We start from the raw sequence: 21,499 nt of genomic DNA, 5'->3' as shown, positions 1-21,499 counted from the left end.
ATATCTGGGCAGTAAAGGTAACTCAGTAAGGTGCTCCATGTTTCTCACAAAGTAGAGCAAAGAGAACAGGAGCTCTAGGAGAAGACTGGTTATCAGTGAGTTTATTAAAGTAAGGCTTAGCCGCTTATGTCTATACAATTTTCTCTGCACTGACTTACAATACAAATCTTGTATGTGAAAAAGACTCCTTCTGTCTTGACACCTTGGCATTAATCCCTCTGCATATGCCAAAACCAAGGGATTAAATGTGAAAGGGGCAGGAGGGCTGGGAGCTATGCCAGCTCAACTTGGAACGTAGCTCTTAGTAGATTTAAAATATGTCTGTGAGAGGAGTGTGATTTTTCCAGTGTTTAAACTTCAGCTGTCATTAATGTGGTTAGAGCTGGCAGTAATATGGAAGGTTCCCATCACAGAGCTGCCCTGCATGCTGTAGACAGTGCAATTGCAGGTAGTGCTTCTGGTCCTAGCTGTCCTTAGGTGCTGGCCTGACCCTTTTCTGCAGGGGATGAAAGCAGGAAAAGTGTAGCTGCCCACACTAGGAGAAGGTGTTTGGAAAAGAAGAGCTGAGAATCCAAGTGCAAGAATTTTTACTTACCTTGCCAGGCTTTCAAAGAAGACTCTGGGAGAGTCTCAGATGGGTGCTGCGATGCTGTGACTTGCTCATCTTTCAGCATGCTGTTCTTGTAAGCTTCCTTGGCTGCTATTTCTCAGTAAGCATTGATACTTTTTAATAGTGGAGTTGTTTTCTCTTGTCAGAGACTTCTAAATAAGTGTTTTAAGTCCCAAAGTTCAGAATAACAAGTCAGCAAATGCTGTTGTGTGGATGAGTGAGAAGACAAAGCTTAAAGAGAAAAGGGGATGTTTGCGGGTTTCTAAAGTTTTTTGTAATACGGAAGGTCCCAAGCAAGGCTCCAAGAGTGTTTTCAGCTACTGCAGACTTAGCGTAGCTTTCCGGTTAGTGTGACAAACCCTCATGTTATTTTCTTTTCTTTTTCAGAGCCTACATTGATGTCATTCCCTCTATGCCAAGATGCCCTACAGAATGCCCCATATTCAAAACTGTGGGGCCACGCATTTAGCCATTGGCTAACTTTGAGAGCAAGTTTATCCAAGCAAATGGGAAAAGCATTACTACGAAATAAACTTACAAAACAGCTTATCCTGCCAAAATTTCACCAAGAGCAACACTGGTACCTAAGGACAGGAATCCTACAAACCCAGCTGAGAGGCTTCTGTGTCTTCCAAAAGGACTTGAGCTCCATATCTGACACAAAGTGCCTTGAGGCTTCTCCAGTTGGCCAAGTTTCTATGGACTGTCAGTCCAAAGAGGCAAGTCCGGGATCTGAATTCTCTAACAGGAATTTGGAATCTTGCACCAAGATCCGTCGTGCCTCTGATAACTTGACTCACACAGATGAGGAAGGACGGGCCACAATGGTGGATGTTGGAGGGAAACCAGATTCCAGAAGAAGTGCTGTTGCTGTCGCTATTGTTCGCCTGGGTGAGAAGGCATTTGGGATGGTGAGGCAAAACCAAATGAAGAAAGGGGATGTGCTGGCAGTAGCACAGATTGCAGGAATTCAGGGAGCTAAACTGACCAGCCAGTTGATCCCTTTGTGTCACAACATCCCTCTTAGCCACGTTGAGGTGTCCCTGAGCCTGGATGAGGCCAGATGTGCAGTGGTGATTCGCTGCTCCTGCCAGACCTGGGGGAAGACAGGTGTAGAGATGGAAGCTCTAACAGCTGCCAGCTTGGCTGCCTTGACTGTGTATGACATGTGCAAAGCAGTCACTCATGACATTGTCATCGAGGAGGTGAAGTTGCTTAGTAAGATAGGTGGGCAGAGAGGAGACTTCTCTAGAAGTTAAGAGTCTGTGTCATATCCAGACACTTCTGGCCCTCTAGAGAAGCACTGCTAGAACACAGCCTCTTACAGAACAGCATTCGCTCAGCAGCAGTAAGCTTGTAGACCTCAGTAGGCGTGCTATCCCACTCTCATTTTGCCTTACCCTGTCACTTTATTTCTGAATGAAAAGAGGAGCCACTTAGCCAGCTGCTGAGTAAATGGGTTTTTTAAAGGACAGACTTCTCTGCTCAGCCAGTAGTTTCATTTTAGTGTCCTCACCACGAGGTTGAGCAAAGATTCCTAGTTATAGTACAGAAGGTTTCTTTTTCTTCTTGCTGTGAAATATTCACAGCTGCTGTCATCACACCATGCAACTGCGAGCTCTGGAAATGAAACAAGTGTTGAAAGTACTGTTATTTGGCAACTATCCTTAAGTCAAGGATTAGGATTTCAGAACTGCTTCTGTCTGTCTGTGCCCCCATCCCCTCAGATGAGTTTAGATGGTGACAGGGAGAAGAAAACAGCTCTGAGAATTTATCGTTCAACAGAGATTATAGCTGTGGAACAGTCAGGGACAGAGGGGCAGCTCCTGTCCCTTTTCAGTGCTACTGCAGTGGGAAATATCCACCTCTCCATTTCAAAACAAAAGGAGATTGAAGCTGCCCAGCTCTCTCTACCTTAAACACTGTGAAATGTGGTGTAGAACATTGGATTTCTGGTGTTGGAAGAATTATTTTGCTGATCTGAAAGGCAACTTTTATGATTTTAGAAGCATGTTCCAGCATTTTGACCTTGGCACTCAAATCCATTGAGGCACTGTTTGGATGCATGTCCGCATTAAGGGTTTAGTTGTGCCACGCATGGAAGTAGGTTTCAGCTCTCCCTTCAAGCATTTAAGAGATCCCATGCAAGTTGCCAGAAGTGGATTGTCATGTAGCTCTGAATAGCTTTTCTAATTGACTTTCCTAAAAAGAAATTAATCAGCATTTCCATTCGAGTGGATCCCTTTTAAACATTAATTTATATGCTCTGAAGATGGTGTTTTCAACTTTGGTTTACTTGTTTCCTAGTACTTGTGCCTAATGTGAAGCTCCATATGGTTCAGGGTGCTGCCTCTCAATACGCACAGAGAGTTGAAGACAGCTTTAAGTTAAGGAGGCTACTGGAAGAATTGTCTTAAACTTTGCAAGCCATTGCTTCTCATGGAATAAGGTTAAACTGTGAACATCTGTAAAGCACACAGCACAGTCATGCACATCCTCCTCCTTTAAAGTAAGCACAGGTCTAATATGAGGAGTCAGTAGGAGATACTAAAGATGTATTTGCTTCTACATTACGAATCTCATACAGTATTTAACATGAAAGCACTTTTCCCATTGCAGGTTAATTAGATTCTTTTTTTTTTTTTTTCATTGTCATTGAGGTCAGGCACACATAAAAAAAGAAACGCAGAAAAGCAGAGGGAGTCTGCATAGCTTAATAACAGAGATGCTCAACACTGTAAACATTTGTAGGCCTGTATTCACTGTTATACTCCTGATTCCATTAATATCACTAAACTGCTTGTAAGTCTATAGTAAGTTAACTTAATTGTACAGGGGATGACAGTGAATTATGTCACTCAAGCACCTTCCTCAGATAGGCACTAAGAATTCCAGCTGACCCTGCAACCACGAGAGACCACATTCACCTATGGAAATGCTGTGTACATCATCTCCCCTAGCTCAGCACAGAAACAAATCCCCTGGAAAAAGCAGCATGCCTGTAACCTAAGTAAGTTAGCTGACTTAGACAAGCAGTTAACTTCATCCCCCCTGCTAGCACCATGTGCAGCACAAGCTGCCCTCCCTGCCTTCACCCAGTCTTGAAAAATTAAAGGAACCTAGACGTACACAGTAGTAATAAAGCGATGCTTTGGGGCATATGATTCTTTGGCTTCTGAGAAGTTTGCTGTCATGCTGTAAAGCTCAGAGAAGGCTTAAGATCATAGCAGGGACTGCAGAGCGCACGCACGATTGCCACGCACATCGTACCACTTAACGCACATCTCACTACATACTTTCTTGGGTTGAGAGTGACTAGAGGCTTTGGGCAAATGTACTTTGGTGCCATTTTATGCTCATGTTGTTCTATTGTCAAGTCTCAAAACTATGCACATTTATAAATGATGAAACACATACTTCAACAGAACATTCTGCAAGAGAAATGAGTTGGTATGTTTCAGCGGTGCTGGGTGGGCAATGGTATAACGTGATGAATACTTTCTGAAGGCTTGCTTTTTTTTGTCCACTGTTTTTAATAAATGCTCGTTGTAATTAATTGTTTCACGTTGTTTTGAATACATTTTTTTCCCATTCACTTATTGAAATGAATGCTTGTTTTTTCAGTCCTCAGCTTCTATAAGTGGTCAACTCAGGATGAGCAACATGACAGACTTTGAAAGTTACCGTGATTAGTCAGCAATTCTGAGGAGATCAGTCAGGATAACATTACTGCAAGGAAGCTACTATTCCTTTTTATGTTGTTGAGTGAAACTCAGCTCCATCTGGCTCTATTTAAATAGAACGATCTTGTAGGCTTGGCAGTATAATTTATCATTTTATCTTTAATCCTGCTGTCTCCCACTTCCCTGATTACACATCAGTGGATGCGAATAACTTAGCACTGTTCTGTGCTGCAGTCATGTAAGGAAGGAGCACTTCACCCATTCTCCTTAGCCTAAAGTGGCCACACACTGAAATAAATGCCCATGGAACTGCCTGTACACTAGTCCACCCCTCCTGAACAGTGAAAGTTGTAAGAGGGGTTCTCTTCCTGATCCAGCTGAGCTGCCAGGAGAGATCTCACCTTGTTTGCTATCTGGAAGGCCAGTAGGAAGTAGCATCAGTGGAGCAGTTTGCTGTAACTTGCTACTCAGTGCAGCCCCATAGGAAGCCAACAGCAGGCACTGTGCAAGAGGGCTGAGACTGTGGCTGTACTGCTGGAAGGTCTCCCACCTGGCACAGCCTCAGAATGCTGCTTACCCTGGGACTACAGCACAGTATACATCTGCTTTACATCCACTTTCTGATTCCAGATTAGGAAAAAGGTCCTAGATTTTTGACAGTTTAAAATGCAGTAAAGCAATGAGCCTACCACGTCTTTCCAGAAGATACCATGTGCCACTAACACTGTGTGTGCCAGATGCAACTGGAACCCAAAGCAAGTGTTGCTTGCCCTTACAGCACATCTTTTATCCTCTCCTGGAAACTCGTTTGTCCCAGCTAATTTCCCATCTGTGTTTTATTGTCTCTTCCCTGCCAATCCAGCCTGTGTCTTTTGTGGCAGGCAAGCTTCTTTCCTTCCTGGCCACATCCTGAGGCCTGTCACCCCACCCTTAGCCTGCCCTGGAAAAAATAAAATTGGATGCAAAGTACTAAAGGAGAAGCCAGCAAAGGCTAGGCCCTAAGTAAAATAGGGATCTCTTTCAGCACGAGGATCGCGTAAAACCAGACCCTAAAAGCAACAACAGCTGAGCACTAAAAATGGGAAGAAAATTTTAGCCATTCTAAGCCAGTGGTGACCTGCAGAAATTCTTCCTAAGTCACTGAGGTTACTCAGCTTTACGTGGGATCTGAGTGAACAGAATCTGGCCCTCTGTCCCACCCCTCCTTGGCCCATAGCTGGCAGCTCCTGGCTGGCTCAGCAACAGTAAGGCAAGCATGTAACAGCTTAGAAATGGCTGTAATGTAGTGTGTGCTTTGGCCAGGACACAGGACTGCTAATTAGTTCAATGAAAACATGGTTTACCTCCCTCCATTTTTGACAGCCTTATTCCAAGAGCAGCTTTGCTTTTCAGCAAATGTGAAAATGGGAGTTGCTGGGTGCAGTGGGCTGACTAAGCTTTTTTGGGACACTTCAGGACAAAGCCTCAATGTAGATCTCAAAATCGAGTGAACTGAGGAGCACTATAAAAGCTATGATGATGGCAAACCCCGTGACGTGCCTGGCACACTCCCTGGAAAGGCACAGGGTGGAGTGGCTGAAGCCTTCCTCACAAGCCAGGCCTGAAGGGCTCTGGGTGAACCCAGTGCACCCCGTCATAATAAGAGCAGATTTTCATTTTGGTCACCACAAGTTAGACAGCAATAGCTGAGGCACAAATCCAGCTAGCTTCACCTTCCATGCTACCAGTGCCGTGTTTAGAAAGCCTTCAGTTTAGCACCTCTATTTTTGAGCTCATCCTATTCGCTCCTTTGATGAGGAGAAAGCTCCCAGAATAGCAGAGGTTAAGTATGGTTAAGTGCAAGTTTAAGGGCCAGATGCCCCAAGATGCTGCTACAACTTGCTTTGAGCAGAGCTGCGTGACAGCCCAGGCATTGCTCAGCTTCACAATCACAGCCTGACTGCAATAGCTGGACCATCATCTGGATTCTGAAGAGCCTGCTCAAAACCAGAAAACCTCTACACTCCTACTAAGCTCTTTCTGCATAGACTTAGCCTTAAAAACAAATGCAACAGAAATGCTTTCCTCTATACCCATGATACTTCCAGGGTACATAGCTGAAAGGATGCAAGGCCAGCAAAAGCAAAGTTTCTGGTTCCAACGTCAAGGGCAGCTTGGCTGCAAGGTGCACAGGAGTGACAGGAGGCAAGGGAGGAAGAGGGAGAGACAACAGAGGGTCAGGCAACTGTAATGTTGTGTTAATATTATGCTTGGAAAAAACATATGCTGGTAAATACACAGCTGCTCCATTAGCTGTGTCCTGGGCCAGTTACCAGCTGGTGCAAGTTGTGGCATAGCTCCAGCAGCAGCAGCAGCACTGCATGGCCTCACACTGGGCAAGAAGCCGTCGGGCAGTTTCTGCTCCTGGGAGCCAGGGAGAAGGGTTTCATTTGCACAGACCTGACTCCTTCCGCCACTTTCTAAGTCCTTACGGAACACCCTGATTAACTAATAGGGTCATTTCATCAATCATGTCTCCCCGTGTGCAAAGTTCCAGATGAGCTGAAATTACTGCTATCCCAGGCAGCATGTGGGGCTGTGTCCTCCCTCCCCTGAAGCCACCTCCCAGCTGCCACCCACAGCCTTTGCACTATGGAGAACTGAGCTTCCCCACCCCAGGCTAGATGCTGAATGGGAATGTTTCAGCTCTGTGTGGCTCACTTGGCTTCTGCAGATCAGCTCCTGGGGCCATCCTCAGCCCAAATCCAAGAAATAAACAGAGCAGAGGGGAGGGTGCCGTTTTTGCTGCCCTCAAAGCCTCATCTCTCCTATTGCAGCTGGCAGTTCCAAAGGTTCCATCCTGCCAAGACTGGATCTTAATTGGGTTCAGTGGAAACAGAAGTTGCTGCCAGGGCTGCTGTGATCCATGGCTTACAGGGAACATGGGCAGAGCTCGCCTGGCCCCTCAGGAAATAGCCTTCACTAGAATTAAGGGTGAAAAAAATCCCTCCAAATGAGTGATACCAGTGAAAGCCTCAAGCTGAGGCCAAGGAGGAGAGGAGATGGCTCAAGCAGACAGTTTGAGGAGGAGCAGGCAGTACCACGTCTGTGGAAAATCCTCCCTGCTCCGGCAGTGCTTGGGGAAGGGAAGCCACCAGCCAGCCCAAGGGGCAGCCAGCAATCCCCAGGCCTTGCAGCAAATTTAAGTACTAAACTCAAAGAGGCACACAAAACCTATTCCAATTCTGCCCAGAAATTCAGTCCCTGCTGAGGGCTGTGGGACAAAGCACAAGACATGGGAAGACCAGAACAAAGCCTCTTCAAGCATCCTGTCAGCACATGACATGAGGATGCTACATGATACTTTTTCCAAGCCACAGACACAGATTTCAAACCCAATTGCTACAAAGGTTGCTGCCAGAGTTCACTCACACCTCTGCAATTAGGCACAGTCTATCCACTCATGCTTTGAGGAGACACTCTGTTGGCCTCTGCCAATTCCTACTGCACCCAAGATGGGAACTTCTGACCTCATTTCCTTAAAAGCACAGCATCCTGTCCTCTCAGCTGCTGTACTGTCCCAGCAGAAATCTGCTGTGCTCCCAGCAAAGCAAGCAGACAGCAGTCTGGATAATTTTGACATCATTTGTTCCCTATTGTAGATATCAGATCCACCAGAGGAACACCATCACAGTAAGATCTTGCTTGGACTGGAAGCCTGAGAAGAGCTCACCTTGCTGATTCAGAGACACAGGGCTAACCAAGAGCTTATGCAACAGAAGCCATGCAGGCATCTCAGAGCTGCTGGATCTGAGCGGTGCAAATGGGCTTTTGCTCTGGTAAAATAACTTTAACAGGATTTTCCAGCCAGTGAACCAGCTTTGACAGACACACCCAGGACACTAAGCCATAAGCAACACCACTGTGTGCTGAAGGATCTTGGCCAGCCAGACTGGGAGGGGTATTTAAACACAAGTTTCTTGCATTCATCTTTATAGTCCACTGTCATCCTCACTGAGGATGTGTCAGAGCACATCCTTATGGGATGTCCCAGACACAGCTAAGGCATCAGCAGTAACACTTAGCTGATCACTGGTAAACCATAGCTTTTGCAAACCTCTGCCAGAGAACTCCAGCTGGACCCCAACAGCTGGAGGGGTTTCCATTTCCACTTCTCCAAGGCTGATATTTCAAGGTGTTTTTATTTCATTTTAATCAATGCATATTGCCAGCACAGAAGGGGGTCGAAGGAGGAGAGAGGGGCAGAGCAGCCACTGTGTCTGTACAAAGTAGTTCCACATGCAAGAGGAGCAGGGCTCTGCTCACTTGGTGTGTGTTTTGCAGTGTGGTTATGGGCTGTCATTCCACCTTGACAAAGCTGTTATTTATTTACTTAAAGACTTGCATTCCATGGAAAAAGATGCCCCAAGATAGTACTGTGTTTCTAAAATTAAACCCAGCTGACTGTACAAGGAGCAAGCAAGCACTCCTATGCTTCACCAGCAGCAGGAGCATGGCTCCCCACATCCCAGGGCCTCCCTGGACCCATTGAGCTGCTTCAGAGCCTGACAAGTTCTCCCTGTGCCCTAAGCCAAAAGAGAGGCAGCTCCCTAGGATGTGGGTCACTTCAAATGAGAGCAGGGATGCTACTGTGTCCTACCATATGGGATGAGGCCTTACTAAGAGCACCTGATTCTCCAAAGCTCCAGGAATGCTCTCGCTCTGCTGCTGGAGAAAGGACATCCCACCAGATATATCTGACACAAGTCAGACTGTGGCCTTTTCACGCTTAGCATGGACAGGCTGCATTCCTGGTCCTTGTCTTATATCTAATCTAACCAAGATCTTCCTCCAGCTCACGTGTCTCTGGTAGTTCCCTCTTCACAAAGCTCACCCAGCCCTCACTGCTGTAACCTAAGTTAAGAAATCTGTTTTCACCAAAACCATTTATAGAATGGAAGAACTCCGGTGTTCCTCCACCCTTGCCTGGCACCAGTAAGAATTTCCCCTGCTGACACGCTTTTGGCACCTGTTTCCCTCCTGAAACACGTGCACAGAGGCCACGTCTACATCAGCAAGGAGCTCAAATGGGAAACAAGTACATCAGCCTGTTGGAGCAGCTGGTGGTGGAGCTGCTGTTCAGGGGTTTTACAGGGGCCTACATTTAGCCTCATCCCTCAGACAAGATGTCTCCACACACACACGGCTGAAGCTCTCCAAAAGACAGGCCAGTCTCTGGTTGAGGCCCCTGTGCCTGTCGGGGGCAGGAGCATTTCCAAGGCACTGGGGAAGCAATGCTGCTGGGGATGGCAAAGGCAGATCAATGAGGGCCATGGGGAGGATGGCAATGTTTGGCCTCACATCTCACTGCTCTGTACCATAGAGCTCACATAGAGTGAGAGAAATCTGACCCAGATCAGCAATGGAATCAATATGATGCTCGAAATGCTCATAGAGCCCCTGATCCCCAGGTGCACAAACCAGCACCCCCTTGGTCTTAGCACCATGTCCTGCCCTGGGTACAGGCTCTGCTCCTCAGCTGGGTGCAGACAGATAGCCCTTGGCATCACACAACACTTATGACCAAGGCAGGAAGGAGAGCACAGCTCTTCCACTACAGGCCTGAATTGTGATACAGGAGGACATGACCACAGAGCATTGGGACAGACCAACATTGTCATGCTTGCTAAGTCATTCAAATCATTGTTTGCAGATGGGAATGCCAATCTAACCTTCCCATTGCTCTGTACACTTGGCAGTGAGCACCTGGAAACAGATCTGCAGGCCTGAGCACTCTTCATCTCTGACATGCATCTGAAGAAGGTAACATTTGCCATCAAATTAGCAAAGTTACTCTTAGCAGATGTGGCTTTTGCCCCTCAGCTTGTCCCAGTTGCTTTATGTAAATGTCACTTCCCTGCCTCGGAAGGAGAAAAATCCACTTGCACTGGTGACACCTCAGTTCTCATTTCATTGAGTACAAAAGGCAGAAGTATTCAGTGAGGGTAAAGTTCCTCACAGAGCTGATGGAAAGTGCTGGCACAAGAAAGAGGAAAGAGAGTTGGTCATCATTCCTGCAAGAAGTTCTCAGGAAAGAGCCTGCCCCTCATCAGAGCTCAGCTATTTCTGTGACTATGTCCATTTGCCCATAATTATACTGGTTCTGCTCTGTAACACACTGTCAGGACTACTGATCCCTATCCAAACTCCTGCTGCCTTCCTGTCTGGAGTAGGATGCCAGATTGGGTTAAAAATTAGAGAGTGAAATTGCTTCAGTATCTGATTTAGCCCCTTCCTCCTCCAATCCTGCTTTGGGTTTGGGATGCGGTGGTCAGCATCGCTCTGGGAGAAGATTAATTAGGAACAGATCAGCAATTGGCAGCTGTCTCACAAGGACAACATCTCAGATATGGGACAAGCTGGAGTCTCCCACTTTGACCCTGGTGTAAGTCCAAGGCATTGCTTGCTTTTGCAGCCCAGCACTAACACTCCGGGAGCTGGCAGACAATCAGCATCCCAAAGGCTACGGCTAGTTCGGGTCCCAGTTTTATATTGCTTCAGCTCTGGAGCTGCGTCTGCAGTGAAAGGCTGTGTGTCCGTGCTGGCTCCAAGGGCACCTTCAGCTCTCCAGCTGCAGAAATGGCCTTCTCTGTATTTAAGGAAAAGTTTTCATTCTAGGGACCAGAAGAAGGGAAGATATTCTGTTCCCACTATTTTAAAAGAGTAACATTGTGCATGCCAAGATTCATACCAAGGATGCCACAGTGAAAGGACAAGAATCCTCCTGAGGTGAGGAAGCTGTAGGCCACCATGAGGCCTTCCCTCTGCCTCCTCTGCTCTAGGAGGAACAAAGCAAGGACTTCAGCTGCTTCTCATCCATCTTGCCCTCCAGACCATTCCCATCTTTTTAGCCCTCCTTTGTATGCTCTGGTCATGCAGAGACGTACAGCTGCCCTGGTGCAAGAGCACTGAGAGCAGGCATGGAGGGGTAGTCTGGCACCTCCTCCTCACCCTCAGTGACCACACAATGTGGGAGACCCCAGGGAGAGGCAGTAAGTGAGATGGAACTCCTCACCACATTATGTCATTTTTTGTGCTTTGATCATGGCTAGAAAGTTTTTTCTTTTGAACTAGGAAGATCTTCATTAATTAAGTATAGGAATAAAGAGGGGAGCTCAGCTGTGGGAGGAGAGGACAAATATTTGTCCTTAAAAAAGCAAAAATGTACCCTTTAGAAGAATCCTAGTTGTGTTTTCTTTCTAAGAGGCGTTTTCCTTTCAAAGAAGCACTGGGAGGATGATTGGTATTTCTATATTACTGGATCATTTTTGAAGCCTGAATTCTGCACTGATAGAAGATCAGGACCTTTTTGATTTATAACAGTAAAAATAAAAATAAATAAAACCACATTCTCTGAAACATACAGAAAAAGAATCACTTGGGGGTGGGGGTGAGTATTTTAGCTCTATCTCCCTGTTAAACATTGACCCGCAAGGAAGGCAACAGCAGTTCTGAGAGGCCAACTTGCCAAGCACTTTTCCAGCATCAGAGCTGATATTGTGCATAATGGCAGCACTGCAAGGAGATCCTTGGGGACCTTCACCCAGGTGCTCTGTGGATACCTCAAGAAAGTCAAATGCCTCTGAGGTACAGGGCAGTCAGACTGATCCCAAGTGAATTCAGGAGACACTCAGCCCACCATGCGCAGTCCAGGAGGACACATCAGACATGCTTGTCCCACCCTTCCAGGCAAGAAGCTGACACAAGGAAGAGGAAGAATGAGCTTCAGACAAGACATACTCAGCACCCTGCTTTAAAATAACAGTGAATACTCAAGGTGACTTTTCATAGGCTTGACCCAAAGTTTGGTGTTTGAAATCAAACTAAACTCACACTAAACTTTGGTCAGTCTCCCTGCTATTTTAATCAACCTTGATATGCATTTCATTATATATTTTATACCTTTTTCCTTCTTGCCTGAAAACATCAAGATAAAAACCAGGTATGCCAAACAGACATCTTACCCTGTTTTATTCCTCCTCTGTTTCTTTCCCTCATCAAGGCACGTTTGAATAAGACATTTAGCCTTCTTAATTAGTCTTTACACTACTATCTTATACAAAAATTCAGTCTGCAAGTTTGAGGTTCCAAAAAGCAGAGCACCACACCCCACCTTCCTCAAGAAATTCTAGCAGGTATACATAGGTCTACAAGCAGCACTGCCCTCATTTCTTCTAACCAATCTGCACCGAGACCAACGGGGACAGGAAAAATACAATAATAAACAATAAAAAAACAATAATAAAGGAAGACACTCCTGCTGGAAGCCTGACCAAAGTAGAGATAAGCAACAACTATGTCTCAGAGACAACAGCAAGAAGCCCCTTAGCTAAAGAAACATTAAATGAATAAACAAACATTAAATGAATAAACAAAATATAGCACAATGACCTTGAAATCCAAATGCTGGACTTCAGAGTGGGTTGAAGGGGGCAAAAGTATTTTATTATTTTGTTACCAGGTAACAGAATGCAGTTCCCAAAAGGCCAAGAAGATTTTCCCCAGAAGATTCCATATCTGCCACAGCTGAGATAAAAATAATCTTTGTTTAAACAGAAGCCAAAGGTTAAAGAAAGGAGAAACCAATGAATAGTAGATCTTCAGAGTTAGCCAGCACAACAGAGAAGTTCCCCTTACCCTCCTCCTCACCGCTACTGATTCAGGACAGCGAAACCCCGAAACTATTATTGCTCAGAAAAGAAGCCAGAAGGCACTTACCTTGCTCTTATGCAGCGGTGACGATGAGCAGCAGTCTATAGCCACAACAAGAAGCCAGGTGGCAAGATTAAAGGAGGTTTCTATACGAAAGCCACCCTGGTGGGCAGAACAGCAGCTCCTCACTGCATGCTCCAACACCAGTCAAAATACAGAAGAAAAAAAAGATCTTCACATAATTTGAGCAGGATACCTCTTTGTTTGTTCAGAGCAGCCAGAATTCAAATGCTGCTGGGCTTGACCTCCAACACGAGGAAAAACAAAGGCTTTGCTCTACCCTACTGAAACCCAGCTGCTAGAGAAGAGGCAGGTAGGCCCCTGTACTGTCATCTTCCCTCTGCCACTTCCATCTGCATGGATTTCAGAAACATTCCTCCCCTGCATCTGTAAAACAAGAATCTTGTAGCCAAGATCAACCAAGTCTGAATCAACAGACCAAAAGACAGAGAAACTGAAAGCCCTTTATTTAACGCATACAGAACTAGTCTTCCCACACAGCACTCAGAGTCCCACTTGCTGCCTGTTCACCCTCCACCAGTGCAAGCAACTATTCCCTATTTGCTGTTGCTCAGTGCCATAGTTCTTCCCACCTGAGAGTCACAACCAAGAGCTGGGGCTTTGAGGTCTCATGTAGTGCAGGAACACACAGCACAGCCTGATCTAAGCTAGGCATGAGATTTGCCAGAGTTCACACTTAGGACATCACACTTTCATGATAGCAGATAGTGGTGAAAAGTTGCGGCTTAAGGAGGGATGTTGTCAGTGACCAATTTATGTTATTAGAGACAAGGAGATTCATGTGTAAGTGAAACAGCTGCATGCTGTGTGTCTAAAGTAAAAATGAAGTTCTCCCCTTGAGCTCCAAGGAATTCCTTAGCTTGTCCCTTGATTCACCCGCTCTTCAAGTGCACACAGATTAACCCTAGCCCTCACATACCTCCTGCTTGCCTCACTGTTCTGTACCCGACTTCTCGCCCCTTACACATCCCACATCCCCGAAGCTGGCTTTCCTGGCTTCCTTTCATCCAGCCTTATTGAACTCCTTCCTTTGAAGCCATCCTCTCCTACCCTCTCCTCCTCTCACTCCCGCTCTTCCTTTGAGGATGCTGCTCAGACAAGCAAGCTTACAGCCAGCACTGCAGCCTTACCTGCTGTTCCACAAGTGTGGACACATGTGGATTATGAGCCCTGAGATAGCAAGGCTGATGTGGTTTTTTTGTTCTTTAGGTGAACTCCGGTGTTCTCTTCCACCTTCCTGCCACAACTGTGAAGTTTCTCCCCAGCTCTGCAGTGACCGTGTCACTGAAGAACTGCATGCTCTTGATCAAAGAGAAAGACCCAGAGCCAAGAAAAACAGCGCACTCAGACTCCAACTCACCTGTAACGCTGTCCAGCAAAAGCACAGAAAATGCAGCTACAAATAAACTTACTGAGACGCAGTGGGGGCAATATATCTTTAATTTTTTTGCTTTTGTTTTTTTTTAGTATTACAGTATATTCTTATAAAAAGATACAGATAAAAAGGACACTACAGGATTTGTACATTTAATTCACTTATAGTCTTAAATTGACTAAGAAATGAGGATACGCCAAGGCATTACAGCAGCACACAACCTCCCACTTCAGTAAGCAGCACTATACTTTCCAGCTCGGCAGGCAGGGATACCTCCAAAAATGATCTGCAACTTTCAAACTGAGCAGGCTGGCAGGAAAGGAGAATGGCTGAATACAGTTTGAAAGGGAGAAGCGTTGAGTGTGGCTCAGACACCTGATGTCCAACAACTCTAAAACAGCGAAGGTTCTTAAAGAGAGTGTTTAGGGGCAAGTCTGAAGATGGGGAGGAGTGTAGAGGGGTTGTCAGTAGCATATCATAGAGGCTTTTCTAGATCAGCTGAGTGAGAGCTCCAACTGTTGTACAGCTGAAAGGACTGAGCTATTTGAAAGCCCTGTAGAACATCGTCTCAACAGCTAAAGCTGTTTAAAAAGGGAGTTCTGATCCAGATGTTGCTTTAAATAATGTTGGTGTTAAATGCTGTACTGGGGATATACCAGATCTCTTCCACATTATCACCAGTATCAGAAGACTGGTTTGGAATATCTGTTAAGCATCCAGACTCAAAATGAGGTGCCATGATACCTTTCTAAGATAATGACATCCTTCTCAGCATAATCTGGCCAGCTTTAGGAGAATCTGGTCATCCAAACTACTCAGAGTAGTAAATAGCTTTAATATCTACACCTATATTTTCAGTTGGCCAAATTACATTACCCAAGATGGCCTTTTCCACATTTGATAAGGAAAGTAAGAGTGGCCAACAGCAGCTAAGCATTTGAATGGCAGACAACTAGAAATCTTCCTTGTTCAGTACAGAAGCTAAAGAGCTGTGGCTAAACATGTATTTTTGCTAGAGACTCCACAGAGAGAAAACCAAACATAGCCAAAGAATGTCGCTTACCCTGGATGCTCTGAGGAACCAGAGCGGAGAAGGAGAGGGGAATCAGGGAGAATCCTTTCTTCTTTGGCCTGTTGCAGTTTGTCTCACTCACAATGTAAACTCTGGTAAGAGTATGATCTGTACTTGTGTACCTATTTGAGCTTCTCTAGCACTACGTGCAGAATTTGAGCTGGAGGTTGAAATTTGAGTTAGGAACTGTGTAGCCTAACTCTTCTCAATATGCCCACCATGATTCATAACAAGAAAACAGTTGTTTCTAGAAAGTATTTTGAAATAACCTACTTGTATTGATTTACCACATGCTTTAAAAGACATGCTTACCCAAGCCCATTACTGTTAGGGCAGAGTGATTCCTATGAAAACAAATGTGAACTTGCCTCCCTTCCCACACCAAGGCTGCTCCTACCCCACCCCCACCCTGCTCAGCTTGCTGCAGAACGGCCACGCCAGCTGTCTAGCTGGTGTAATGCCCTGGCACGGTCTCAAGAGTCTTTGCTGTAATGCAGTGTATACATACAAACATAGCAAACTAAAATAAGGCAAAATAAATAGAGGTGTCAGATTTACAGGTTCCCCTTAGAGATTCCGAAAACCATTAAAAAAAAAAAAAAATCATTTAACCCCCAAACAAAAAAGAAAAACAAAAAACAAAAACAACAAACAAACACAAAACAACCAACCCAGAAACAAAACTGCATATATCATGTACATCATCAACTGTACAACTGATCTCCTTTCCCCTCAAGGAAACTCCTGACACAAGCTTCTCCCGTGCAACCCAGCTCAGAATGTGAGCTTTCCTAAAAAAGAGGGAAGATTCAGCCAATGGAGCTGACCGTTACAGAAACACCTGCTCCACAGCCTTCCATCAGGGCCCCTCACGATGCCTTCCCCTTCCTCAGACACTGTGAACACGTTACAGAAATGCTTCTGAAGGATGCCCAAGCTGTCTCTCTAGTGGAGAGTCTCTCATCCCTGAATATTAGTCCTGCTTCTGCTCTTGTAGGGAACCAGTGCCCGGACCATAGCTGTGCTGCAAAGCAATGAAGGACCTTGCTGCCCTGAAGTCACTTCACTTTGTAGCATTTTCAGAGACTTACGGACAACTGAGAAGAGTGACAAAGAGCAAAGGGAGTGGGGTGTGTGTGGGGGGAAGTTCTGCAGTCTTTTCAGGGGTCATCCTAATGCAATCTGCTTAAGAACAACGCAAAGACACACAGGTAAGTGAAGAAACACTAGATCTCTACAGACAAGGTTTGGAGAATTAGAAAGTACCTCCTCTTCTAGGTGTGAAGAACTTCATCATATAATTAGCAACAACTACATCTCTCTAGGAAAAGTATAAAATAGAACAAGCCCTCAATTATAACCTTTTCCACATTTCCTCCGCTCCTACTTAAAATGCTGGTGCTAAGCACAGCTGCAAGGACAACAGCAGACCTTAGATCTTCTCTGTCCCTCAGAATATGATAAAGAGGTTTCGCTTTAATGTTATGCCTCATGACTGCTTGCTGTGCCCATCCAGGCTACAGAGGCACTAGACGACAAGGATTAGAATCTTCCTGTCTTGCACTTAGTAACTCAATCAAAACTGCATATGAGAAACAGAGCATAGCTGCACTCACAGCATGCCAGAGACTCCAAGCAAGGATGAGCTTGGCTTTGCAAAAAAATCTGAAGTTGGCACCTAGAGCAGCTCCAGCTTTTTCCTTATCTGCTGTGGCCAGCCTCATCTCTTACAGCAGACATATCAATTAGACTCTCTGCTTGTCACCATTTAGATGAAATCACTGCTTGCCCCAGTGAGTAACCAAGCTTTTCCACAATGCTTTTCATGAACATTCACCAAGCAGTGAACAGCCAGGGGAGACTGTTCAGCATGCTGAAAGAAACCTTCAGCCACCACCTTCGACTCAAAACAAAAGAAGTTTGGGGCCCTTAAGTGCTAAGAAAATTGAGCTGCAATGAGCCAGGGGCATGACTCTGGTTTGTTTTTTCTTTCAGTTCCAGTAATGTATCTCACAGCTGATGTACTGAAGTTGCACAGTTTCTTATTACTTGTGTATAAATTGAGAGGGTGGCAAAGTTACAGCAGCTTTCTCTGTCACTGCGTACCATCATATAACTTTCCATAACAGGGCTGAACTGTGTACACAAATGGACAGGGAGATTATCACTCTCTCTGCTTTTGCTACATTTATGGCCTGGCAAAGTGACTTCAGTTTCAAAAAGCACTCCATGAACTTGGTTTGAAAAATACTGGGGTAGGGAATGCTGTATTTATATTCAAGAGTTTTGCCCTGAGGTGTTTCTTCTATAACAGAACTGCCTTGCTGACAGTCTGCCACATTGAACAAGTATCTGGGGAGCAAGCAAGCAGCCATAAGTTGGACACAGCCACATCTTGCACCAGAGCTGACCTTGGCACTGGCACTACGCTTGAACTTCTGAGTGAGTCCTAAAACCAAGGAGAACAAAGAGGAGGGAAATCTACAATGTTCTAATCCCTAAAAGTATAATCTTTGGAATTCAGGGATTATCAAAATCTAAACTCAACTCTATACCAATTTGGCACATATTACCACCTCTCCTATGGCTTACATGGCATGGGTTATATGGCATGCTTTAAAACAAGACAAACGAAAAAAGGGCTGAGATATGGTATGTCTACTTTGGGGAGCAGCGAGGAGCTTGTTAATATAATTTACAAGAGACATTTCTAAAAATCCATTTTGTATTTTAAAATAAAAATGCTTATAAAAGTGAGAGTTAAACTTCCAAAAACCTTTATGAAATACAGTCTTTCTTCTACAAGGTGCTTGTGTCTGCTGCAATGAATATTGCTGTTAATAGCTAATCCCAGAAGGGCAATGGGATAATAAGGGAGGAGAATGCACCCAGCTCTTGTAAGATACCAGCTCTTTACGATGAGTATTATACAGAGGCGCGGCAGTCTGGAATGTTGTAAATAGGGAAATTGTAGGGTGGGAGTCTCAAAATTCAGTAAACAATGAAACATTAGAGTTGAACAATCCTAATTTTTTTGCTTCTTTCCATAGTTTACATAATTACTTTAGTGTTCAGAAAACCACCACTGTTGGCTTCTCCAATATTGGTAGTGTGTAATACTGTTCAGGCAGCGTGTATGGCAGAAGTTCTATTCTGCAGACTCAGTGCTGAGCCTGAGGTTAAGTGACATTCATAGAAAAATAGAACCAAAATATTAAAGTGACTAATGGAGCTTTCTTCCATTTCCCTGGGATTCCTTGACACTTTGTGCTTTTGTTGATATATAGTTTGTAAATGGTAGGCCTCACTTCTCAAATGCTGTCTCCTTCTTGTCTAGGATGAAAAATCCATCACAATTTCTTTCTTTTCTGTTTTTCCTCTCCAGAGTTGATAATCAAAAGGGATGACAAAATTGAAGAAAAGAAAAATATGACAAAAAAAAGGGCCTTGGCAGCCCACAGAATTGATTCCCCTTTCTACAGGTGTGAATATAAATCAAATTTAGAATTCAAGCATCTTCTTGGGGTTCTCTGCTTTTTCACTGTGTGCTTCACAGGTGCAGTGTAAACACAAATTCCTTTTTTTCTTGTGAATTAACCCGTTTCCAAAGCCTGCTTCACATATATGATTTTGCATCCTCCTGGAAAAAGAAAAATCTTTGTTTTCCTTATGGGACCTTCCATTGGTTCATGCTAAGTAATCCCTTCTAAATGAAAAAAGCTGTGGCCTGTACAGCTCTCCTTCAACATCACTGACATCCTACTGAACTATTTGATTACTCTAGATAGGATTGGTGTGCATGCAATAAGTCAGCCTGTTATGTAGAAAGTCCAGTCCATTCCCACAGCAGTTGTAGCCTGCATCAAGTGGAGAAGAAACCTCACTTCTTGCAGCCTGCAGTCCCTTTTCCTTTTTGCCACTTGTGACCTGTGAATGATACTCAAAAGCTTCCAATTTCCATTGGGCTGCACTAAGGAATCTTGCACAAATGGATAATAAACGTTCAGCTGTTTCCTTCCCACTCCCCAGCAATTACAACAGGCTCCATAGTCATCCAGGTGAAATCCCAACCCATAAACAAAAGCCGCAACTTCTTTCTTAGAAGATCAATTTCAGAACTTTGAGGCTCAACCATCAATGAATTCCAGAAAACTGTTTCTAGAAAAGCAGAATCCAAAGGACTTTGGCAAAGTATTTTACATCAATCCTGAATTTCAAATTCTGTTTTCTTCCAGAACTGAAAACTTCCTTCTGAGCACCACTTGCTTTGGACAGTATAGGCCATACAAAAACACCATATAGAATATGAGACCAAAAGCATTTTTCAGATGCTGATCAATGGCTTATAAAATCCTGTTCTGGGAGGAAATTTGTAACCTCAAGAATCACACCCTGACAAGACCCTGAAGGCCAGTCTAGTTATTGAAGAAGCAACAGGTGTTTACCGAATTGTTCTGAAATTAATGCTGCTTATTATCAGCAAGACGGAGATCACAGTTCATTTTCACTTTGGCACGCAAAAAACTTTCCTTCTCCAGCTGCAAGGCTGTCTGCAAGGCCCAGTACTTTCTGTCATCATCATGAAGCCTTTCATGACACAATCAACTTCCAGAAGCAGATCTGTCAGGTCTGCATGGCCCAGTCACAGACCCTGTTGGCTCCACAGAGGCACTTTGATAATGGTTTGAATTAGGAGCGCAGAGGAGGGATGAGAGGAAAGCTGATCAATGGAAAGGTAATGTCTCTACCCACAGACCAAAGAAATCCTTTGGGGCAGCTGTCAGCCAGGCGCCATCGCACACATTTATCTTCCTTGTTTTGCTCTTTTTCTTCACTTATTTTGGTTGATTATTTTTCTTTCTCTTGTAATTAATAATTTAGTTTTGTCACCACCCGCTCCCGGCTTGTCTCTAAGCCTTGGTTCCCCGAACGCTTGCGATTACGCTTGAGTTTGGATAAGTCCTTGTCAAAGACTTCTCCTGACCTTAACGCTGACACCAGGTCATCAAACTCCCCAGTCTCTTCAGAGATGCTTCCTGCTTTCACTTTCTTTTGACGCCTCTCTTTTTCCCTCTGTTCTTTCAGCTGTGGAGAAAGAGACAGAGCTTTAGGATTCACTGACCGAGATGCCAGGTCACTACAGACACTGTGTTATGGAGCACCTAAGATATATTAGTACAGTTTGGAAATAAAAGAATCAGTATCCTATCCATAAGGTCATCATGTGTTCCAAGGGCAACAGAGACCATACCGTGCTTCCTTTCTCTTGTTCAGGTGAGCAGAGAGCACAAGAGGCAAGGAACAAGCAGCATCTTCTGCTGGCCTCAAAAAGCATTACCACTCCAGAGCAAAGAGTACCAGCTGTGATCACAGGATCTAACCTGGTGAGTTTAAAGTTAGTCTGGATGTTTCTGCACAAACCAGTCACCACTACAGTCACAAACAGATTTTCTTGTAGGGCATGGATAGTTATATTCAAACAGGCAGAAAGGTCATGTTCCTTCAGGAGAAAAATAAGAAGGGGAATTCATCAGATGACTACAAGCTAAACATAATGGACAAAGAAAACAGTATAGCATGTTGCAGAGATAGGGAAAAGAAAGAATATTGCCTCAAGTCCAGAAAGAGATAGTGATTATAAACAGAAACAGAAATGAAACAGGACTGCTGATTTTACCAGTCAGTGCGTAAGTATAGTTGTTGGTGTGATACTCTCAGTCTCCCTGTGGTAGCACCAGGGAGCTCAATTATCCTTCATGCTACTCAGCTCCAAGATTAGTGGAAATACTAAGGCATAGCTATGGCTCCCAAGATGCAGGTGGTTCACCATGCACTAGTTCCATGTTGCAGGAGGATTCTTCTCATAAGCAAACAGCAACTTCTCTCTCAGTATATCAGGCCTACTAAAGCTTCTTAGAGCTTTAACAGGGGGCTCCTGCATTTTCTCTGCTGGCTGAAAGGAAACTTGTGCCTAAATCTTGGCATTC

At 44.7% G+C, this 21,499-nt stretch overlaps 2 protein-coding genes across 12 annotated transcripts in view; one reads left to right on the top strand and one right to left on the bottom strand.

The window, feature by feature from the left end:
• The window catches only part of MOCS1 (molybdenum cofactor synthesis 1), a 33,154-nt gene extending 28,984 nt beyond the window's left edge, over positions 1-4,170 (top strand). The window contains exon 11 of one of the 3 annotated variants that reach the window (XM_072333109.1): positions 998-4,170. In XM_072333109.1, coding sequence (XP_072189210.1) covers positions 998-1,869 — 872 coding nt within the window. In that variant the 3' untranslated portion in view covers positions 1,870-4,170. The remainder of the gene's footprint in view (positions 1-997) is intronic. The other 2 variants (XM_072333110.1, XM_072333111.1) reach the window with 2 other exon arrangements.
• A 10,323-nt stretch (positions 4,171-14,493) lies between these two features.
• The window catches only part of DAAM2 (dishevelled associated activator of morphogenesis 2), a 197,640-nt gene continuing 190,634 nt past the window's right edge, over positions 14,494-21,499 (bottom strand). For all 9 annotated transcript variants that reach the window (XM_072333778.1, XM_072333775.1, XM_072333774.1 and 6 more), the window contains one exon: positions 14,494-20,597. In XM_072333778.1, the coding sequence (XP_072189879.1) occupies positions 20,382-20,597 (216 nt within the window). In that variant the 3' untranslated portion in view covers positions 14,494-20,381. The remainder of the gene's footprint in view (positions 20,598-21,499) is intronic.

Source organism: Excalfactoria chinensis, chromosome 3, assembly GCF_039878825.1.
Source record: "Excalfactoria chinensis isolate bCotChi1 chromosome 3, bCotChi1.hap2, whole genome shotgun sequence".
NCBI lineage: Eukaryota > Metazoa > Chordata > Aves > Galliformes > Phasianidae > Excalfactoria > Excalfactoria chinensis.
The sequence above is the reverse complement of the archived record's forward strand: the minus strand, read 5'-3'. Positions and strand labels throughout refer to the sequence as shown.